This window comes from Ambystoma mexicanum, chromosome 13, assembly GCF_040938575.1.
Source record: "Ambystoma mexicanum isolate Mex_15411 chromosome 13, UKY_AmexF1_1, whole genome shotgun sequence".
In the NCBI taxonomy this organism is placed as follows: domain Eukaryota; kingdom Metazoa; phylum Chordata; class Amphibia; order Caudata; family Ambystomatidae; genus Ambystoma; species Ambystoma mexicanum.
Genome location: NC_090938.1, coordinates 208,792,937 through 208,801,239, shown reverse-complemented (window position 1 = coordinate 208,801,239; position 8,303 = coordinate 208,792,937). Strand labels below are relative to the sequence as shown.

Below are 8,303 nucleotides of genomic sequence, written 5' to 3'. Positions count from 1 at the left end.
CACTTTTCCAGTCTGTCCAGTCTTCGTTCCCGGCTTACTGGTGCCATAAGCTCGCCAAGGGCTATACCTGGGCTAATTCCCAAGGAAAACCTCAGGGTGACAAAGTCCTACAATCCAGCATACTGCCCTTCTGGAATAAAGGAATCCCAGGTGCTTCCAAAAAGGAAAATCCCCTAGTCTTGGGACTTAATCAATTCTACACTTATCAGAAATAAACTGTGTTTTATTTGGCTCTAGACACCTTCTATGTTGATAGGGATCTGGCAGGCAGTGCCAACTGTCAAATCTTGTCAAATGCTGCTGTCATTGATCCTGTCACCTGCCATTCAATATCACTTAGCAATGGGATCTCCCTCTTAGGCAATTCCATAGCTACCTTATTGCTCCCAAAAGTGAAGAATGGGTCAAAGCATGTAGGTTGACCATTAGAATTCTTGTGATCTCATAACCCATGTTCAGGAAGCCCAGAAAATGAATCTGCCACCCAACCCAGAGCGCTTGTTGCAGGCCCCAAAATGAACTGTAGGCTAGAACTTTTTTTTAGTACAAAAAGGGGTTAACTTACCCCTGGTAGGCACAATTCTACCACTCATTTTCACCCAATCTCAACATTGGGAATGCCACATAATGTTTTGCAGAACAAATCATCAGATACATTGTGTAGTGCTAAAACACATCTCAGAATACTGTGCTGTTCAATGTTCTATCTTTGCTCAACCTTCCGCCAGCCATTCCTAGGCATCCCATTGTTTTCAAGTGTAAACAGTGGACAGGGCTTTAGGCTGCATGGGAGTGTGAGGCAATTGCCCACATGTAGATACATATGAAAATACAGGGTTGTGGGAACCAAGATCAAAACAGAAACATCCGTTTACAGACAGAACAAGAAGGGGCAGGGCTGGGGCCTTGGCCACTGTGAGAGAGGAAGATGGCGGCTTCACACAACTTTCCCCCAGCTCACCCTGCTGTGGCTCAACCCACTGCAGAGAAGCCAGCCACTCAGGCACCTCCTGCTCAGGAAATAAAAGGTAAGTGAGTGCCTCAGCTTAGCTGGCAATGTGATTACTCCCAAAGGATAGAGGCAGGTGTTTGGTGGAGGGGTGTGGGGGGCTTCTTGGTGGAGCTGCTGAGTTCCTAAAGCTGCATATGTATTTGGACTGTGTTCTCTGATTGAGTACCTGAAAAACAATGTGCCATTACTCACATTACTAAAGTGAATGTGCCATTTATAAGGTGGCTGTACTTTTAAGGTACATGATTTGTTCAAATTGAACTCCTGAATATGAATTGACTAATGGGTTAGCCACTGGGAAACTATGGTCATGAAGTGACAGAGGTTCCTGGGCTGGATGGCTGGGCTTCCAAAGAATGAACGTGTTGAGACCAGTGGTCATAACAACCACCACTACTAGGGTGTTTTATATGTTCAGGAAAATGATGGCTCATTATGTATTATTATTTATATAATTAGGATATACATCTTTAAAACTATCAAGGGCTTACTCCTCCTCCACTACATAGCTGATCTCATCTTCCACTGCTCCCCAGCTCTGGCTCACCCTTTGACAACTCTCAACAAACTCCCCGTTCGCACCTACCTTGTATCGCCTTCGACTTTTGCTCCGTTCCTGTTCTGTACAGGCCATTCACCAATGAAATGCTACCTTCCACAAAATCAAAACAATTCAATCAGTGGAAGTATTTAAGACCTGCCTGCAGATTCAACAACTAGTCACAGAAGGAGTTCCTTCCATCCATTCTTTTATGACCCATGATCACTTTGCTATCCCCTTTTCCCGATGCTGCACCACTGTGAATATGTATTCATGTAACTGCTCCAAATGATCAGAGTAGAATTGTAACAGGTGGCATGAATGGGAACCACAAACCAAGCTGACCCAGCAATGTTATTCTTAACAAAATATTATTTGATTTACACAGAAACAAAATACATAGCAGAATGATTAGACTATAGCAAATAAGGATCCAAGGCAAACATCTTGCAATTTTCTGGAATAGTATGCCCCCGCACCCCCACATTGTGCAATACATTATTCTTATTCTGATTGTTATGATTAATTCTAAACCTTCTAGCCATCAATCGTATGTTTTTCTAAATCCCCCCATCCCAAGTGGGATGAGTACGCCTGGACCATTGAATCTGAGCTTGCCATGCCTAGACCGAAGGTATTCCTCATTGACGATGTCCAGTGAGACTGAAATGTGTCTGGGGTTGCTTTGAGTTTCATGCAGAAGGGAAGTGACCTAAAATTTCAGGCAAGAATGCCCTTTTATGGATGGCGACAAGACATGCATATGGTCTTTCCATTTCTGTAATGGAATGGCAGGCTGAAAATGATGGTCTGGAGGGTTGGCCAGAGCAATGGCAGAGGTTAGGATTCTGAGCTTCTTTGCCACTAGCCCTCTGAGGCCAAAACATCCAGGACTTGTTAAAGTTGAAAGGTTTTCTCCAGAGGTTTGAGGGAATAGTGAATCTTTGCCATCACTTGTTTTCTCTCACAGGGTCTTGGAGAAATGTTTGGGTAGTCTGATTTCAGATGTGATGATCTCCCTGATCTAGGGACCTAGTCCTCAGAAACGTCCCCTGCTGATCCCTGTTGTAAACTCTCTTAAACGTGATGGGATTGCAGTATCATGTACCTCTTTCTGCACCCTCTGAGGCCTACTCTGTACTGGCCAGGTAAACCAGAAACTCCTTGGTGTCTGAAGTTTAGCTAGTTTCCTCCCACCTCCTCAGATATAGAAAGCTGTATCCCCTCTAGCTTTCTGCTGTACCTTTCTCCAGATGGTAGTGGTTCTACTTCCATCTAACCCCCTCACTCCTCATTCCTAACGAGCCTTCTCCAACCTATACAACCTCTTTCTCTCCAGTGAGATAAAGTCTCCCTATAACCTCCCCAATGCTCTCCCTCCTACCTCCAACTCTCTCCTCTCAATAGACAACTAGTTTGCTAATCTCCTTGAAACACCGTTCTCCTCCTCCAACACCTGACCCTGCCAGACTAAACTGGCTGTTTGTTACAGTGTGGTCTCTCTCCTTTGGTGATGCTTAAGCACATGGATTGCCCCTGTGTAGTGTAGGTTCTACTGTTCTGTGATTGAGCCATGCGTTTGGGGTCAGGTGGGATGAAATGGGGCTGGCTTAAGATTACTTTAAGGCCTGCTGCCATCATGGATCATGGATTCCAGGGACATATGTGAGGTCTCCCTGCCCCCCCGCCCCCTGAAATTCTGCTTCAACATGGATTTTCCTGCTTGTTCAGGATGTGTTCCCTGATTGAGTACCTGAAAAACAATGTGCCATTACTCACATTACTAGAGTGAATTTGCCATTTATAAGGTGGCTGTACTTTTAAGGTACATGATTTGTTCAAATTGAACTCCTGAATATGAATTGACTAATGGGTTAGCCACTGGGAAACTATGGTCATGAAGTGACAGAGGTTCCTGGGCTGGATGTCTGGGCTTCCAAAGAATGAACGTGTTGAGACCAGTGGTCATAACAACAACCACTACTAGGGTGTTTTATATGTTCAGGAAAATGATAGCTCATTATGTATTATTATTTACATAATTAGGATATACATCTTTAAAACTATCAAGGGCTTACTCCTCCTCCACTACATAGCTGATCTCATCTTCCACTGCTCCCCAGCTCTGGCTCACCCTTTGACAACTCTCAACAAACTCCCCGTTCGCACCTACCTTGTATCGCCTTCGACTTTTGCTCCGTTCCTGTTCTGTACAGGCCATTCACCAATGAAATGCTACCTTCCACAAAATCAAAACAATTCAATCAGTGGAAGTATTTAAGACCTGCCTGCAGATTCAACAACTAGTCACAGAAGGAGTTCCTTCCATCCATTCTTTTATGACCCATGATCACTTTGCTATCCCCTTTTCCCGATGCTGCACCACTGTGAATATGTATTCATGTAACTGCTCCAAATGATCAGAGTAGAATTGTAACAGGTGGCATGAATGGGAACCACAAACCAAGCTGACCCAGCAATGTTATTCTTAACAAAATATTATTTGATTTACACAGAAACAAAATACATAGCAGAATGATTAGACTATAGCAAATAAGGATCCAAGGCAAACATCTTGCAATTTTCTGGAATAGTATGCCCCCGCAACCCCACATTGTGCAATACATTATTCTTATTCTGATTGTTATGATTAATTCTAAACCTTCTAGCCATCAATCGTATGTTTTTCTAAATCCCCCCATCCCAAGTGGGATGAGTACGCCTGGACCATTGAATCTGAGCTTGCCATGCCTAGACCGAAGGTATTCCTCATTGACGATGTCCAGTGAGACTGAAATGTGTCTGGGGTTGCTTTGAGTTTCATGCAGAAGGGAAGTGACCTAAAAGTTCAGGCAAGAATGCCCTTTTATGGATGGCGACAAGACATGCATATGGTCTTTCCATTTCTGTAATGGAATGGCAGGCTGAAAATGATGGTCTGGAGGGTTGGCCAGAGCAATGGCAGAGGTTAGGATTCTGAGCTTCTTTGCCACTAGCCCTCTGAGGCCAAAACATCCAGGACTTGTTAAAGTTGAAAGGTTTTCTCCAGAGGTTTGAGGGAATAGTGAATCTTTGCCATCACTTGTTTTCTCTCACAGGGTCTTGGAGAAATGTTTGGGTAGTCTGATTTCAGATGTGATGATCTCCCTGATCTAGGGACCTAGTCCTCAGAAACGTCCCCTGCTGATCCCTGTTGTAAACTCTCTTAAACGTGATGGGATTGCAGTATCATGTACCTCTTTCTGCACCCTCTGAGGCCTACTCTGTACTGGCCAGGTAAACCAGAAACTCCTTGGTGTCTGAAGTTTAGCTAGTTTCCTCCCACCTCCTCAGATATAGAAAGCTGTATCCCCTCTAGCTTTCTGCTGTACCTTTCTCCAGATGGTAGTGGTTCTACTTCCATCTAACCCCCTCACTCCTCATTCCTAACGAGCCTTCGCCAACCTATACAACCTCTTTCTCTCCAGTGGGATAAAGTCTCCCTATAACCTCCCCAATGCTCTCCCTCCTACCTCCAACTCTCTCCTCTCAATAGACAACTAGTTTGCTAATCTCCTTGAAACACCTTTCTCCTCCTCCAACACCTGACCCTGCCAGACTAAACTGGCTGTTTGTTACAGTGTGGTCTCTCTCCTTTGGTGATGCTTAAGGACATGGATTGCCCCTGTGTAGTGTAGGTTCTACTGTTCTGTGATTGAGCCATGCGTTTGGGGTCAGGTGGGATGAAATGGGGCTGGTTTAAGATTACTTTAAGGCCTGCTGCCATCATGGATCATGGATTCCAGGGACATATGTGAGGTCTCCCTGCCCCCCCGCCCCCTGAAATTCTGCTTCAACATGGATTTTCCTGCTTGTTCAGGATGTGTTCCCTGATTGAGTACCTGAAAAACAATGTGCCATTACTCACATTACTAAAGTGAATTTGCCATTTATAAGGTGGCTGTACTTTTAAGGTACATGATTTGTTCAAATTGAACTCCTGAATATGAATTGACTAATGGGTTAGCCACTGGGAAACTATGGTCATGAAGTGACAGAGGTTCCTGGGCTGGATGGCTGGGCTTCCAAAGAATGAACGTGTTGAGACCAGTGGTCATAACAACCACCACTACTAGGGTGTTTTATATGTTCAGGAAAATGATGGCTCATTATGTATTATTATTTATATAATTAGGATATACATCTTTAAAACTATCAAGGGCTTACTCCTCCTCCACTACATAGCTGATCTCATCTTCCACTGCTCCCCAGCTCTGGCTCACCCTTTGACAACTCTCAACAAACTCCCCGTTCGCACCTACCTTGTATCGCCTTCGACTTTTGCTCCGTTCCTGTTCTGTACAGGCCATTCACCAATGAAATGCTACCTTCCACAAAATCAAAACAATTCAATCAGTGGAAGTATTTAAGACCTGCCTGCAGATTCAACAACTAGTCACAGAAGGAGTTCCTTCCATCCATTCTTTTATGACCCATGATCACTTTGCTATCCCCTTTTCCCGATGCTGCACCACTGTGAATATGTATTCATGTAACTGCTCCAAATGATCAGAGTAGTATTGTAACAGGTGGCATGAATGGGAACCACAAACCAAGCTGACCCAGCAATGTTATTCTTAACAAAATATTATTTGATTTACACAGAAACAAAATACATAGCAGAATGATTAGACTATAGCAAATAAGGATCCAAGGCAAACATCTTGCAATTTTCTGGAATAGTATGCCCCCGCACCCCCACATTGTGCAATACATTATTCTTATTCTGATTGTTATGATTAATTCTAAACCTTCTAGCCATCAATCGTATGTTTTTCTAAATCCCCCCATCCCAAGTGGGATGAGTACGCCTGGACCATTGAATCTGAGCTTGCCATGCCTAGACCGAAGGTATTCCTCATTGACGATGTCCAGTGAGACTGAAATGTGTCTGGGGTTGCTTTGAGTTTCATGCAGAAGGGATGTGACCTAAAATTTCAGGCAAGAATGCCCTTTTATGGATGGCGACAAGACATGCATATGGTCTTTCCATTTCTGTAATGGAATGGCAGGCTGAAAATGATGGTCTGGAGGGTTGGCCAGAGCAATGGCAGAGGTTAGGATTCTGAGCTTCTTTGCCACTAGCCCTCTGAGGCCAAAACATCCAGGACTTGTTAAAGTTGAAAGGTTTTCTCCAGAGGTTTGAGGGAATAGTGAATCTTTGCCATCACTTGTTTTCTCTCACAGGGTCTTGGAGAAATGTTTGGGTAGTCTGATTTCAGATGTGATGATCTCCCTGATCTAGGGACCTAGTCCTCAGAAACGTCCCCTGCTGATCCCTGTTGTAAACTCTCTTAAACGTGATGGGATTGCAGTATCATGTACCTCTTTCTGCACCCTCTGAGGCCTACTCTGTACTGGCCAGGTAAACCAGAAACTCCTTGGTGTCTGAAGTTTAGCTGGTTTCCTCCCACCTCCTCAGATATAGAAAGCTGTATCCCCTCTAGCTTTCTGCTGTACCTTTCTCCAGATGGTAGTGGTTCTACTTCCATCTAACCCCCTCACTCCTCATTCCTAACGAGCCTTCGCCAACCTATACAACCTCTTTCTCTCCAGTGGGATAAAGTCTCCCTATAACCTCCCCAATGCTCTCCCTCCTACCTCCAACTCTCTCCTCTCAATAGACAACTAGTTTGCTAATCTCCTTGAAACACCTTTCTCCTCCTCCAACACCTGACCCTGCCAGACTAAACTGGCTGTTTGTTACAGTGTGGTCTCTCTCCTTTGGTGATGCTTAAGGACATGGATTGCCCCTGTGTAGTGTAGGTTCTACTGTTCTGTGATTGAGCCATGCGTTTGGGGTCAGGTGGGATGAAATGGGGCTGGCTTAAGATTACTTTAAGGCCTGCTGCCATCATGGATCATGGATTCCAGGGACATATGTGAGGTCTCCCTGCCCCCCCGCCCCCTGAAATTCTGCTTCAACATGGATTTTCCTGCTTGTTCAGGATGTGTTCCCTGATTGAGTACCTGAAAAACAATGTGCCATTACTCACATTACTAAAGTGAATTTGCCATTTATAAGGTGGCTGTACTTTTAAGGTACATGATTTGTTCAAATTGAACTCCTGAATATGAATTGACTAATGGGTTAGCCACTGGGAAACTATGGTCATGAAGTGACAGAGGTTCCTGGGCTGGATGGCTGGGCTTCCAAAGAATGAACGTGTTGAGACCAGTGGTCATAACAACAACCACTACTAGGGTGTTTTATATGTTCAGGAAAATGATAGCTCATTATGTATTATTATTTACATAATTAGGATATACATCTTTAAAACTATCAAGGGCTTACTCCTCCTCCACTACATAGCTGATCTCATCTTCCACTGCTCCCCAGCTCTGGCTCACCCTTTGACAACTCTCAACAAACTCCCCGTTCGCACCTACCTTGTATCGCCTTCGACTTTTGCTCCGTTCCTGTTCTGTACAGGCCATTCACCAATGAAATGCTACCTTCCACAAAATCAAAACAATTCAATCAGTGGAAGTATTTAAGACCTGCCTGCAGATTCAACAACTAGTCACAGAAGGAGTTCCTTCCATCCATTCTTTTATGACCCATGATCACTTTGCTATCCCCTTTTCCCGATGCTGCACAACTGTGAATATGTATTCATGTAACTGCTCCAAATGATCAGAGTAGTATTGTAACAGGCGGCATGAATGGGAACCACAAACCAAGCTGACCCAGCAATGTTATTCTTAACA

At 44.2% G+C, this 8,303-nt stretch overlaps 1 protein-coding gene across 1 annotated transcript in view; it reads left to right on the top strand.

Annotated features, from left to right (window-relative positions):
* Window positions 1-745: 745 nt before the first annotated feature.
* The window catches only part of LOC138521099 (uncharacterized), a 261,775-nt gene continuing 254,217 nt past the window's right edge, over window positions 746-8,303 (top strand). Inside the window, exon 1 of the mRNA XM_069633665.1 lies at window positions 746-1,028. Within this exon, the coding sequence (XP_069489766.1) occupies window positions 929-1,028 (100 nt within the window). The 5' untranslated portion in view covers window positions 746-928. The remainder of the gene's footprint in view (window positions 1,029-8,303) is intronic.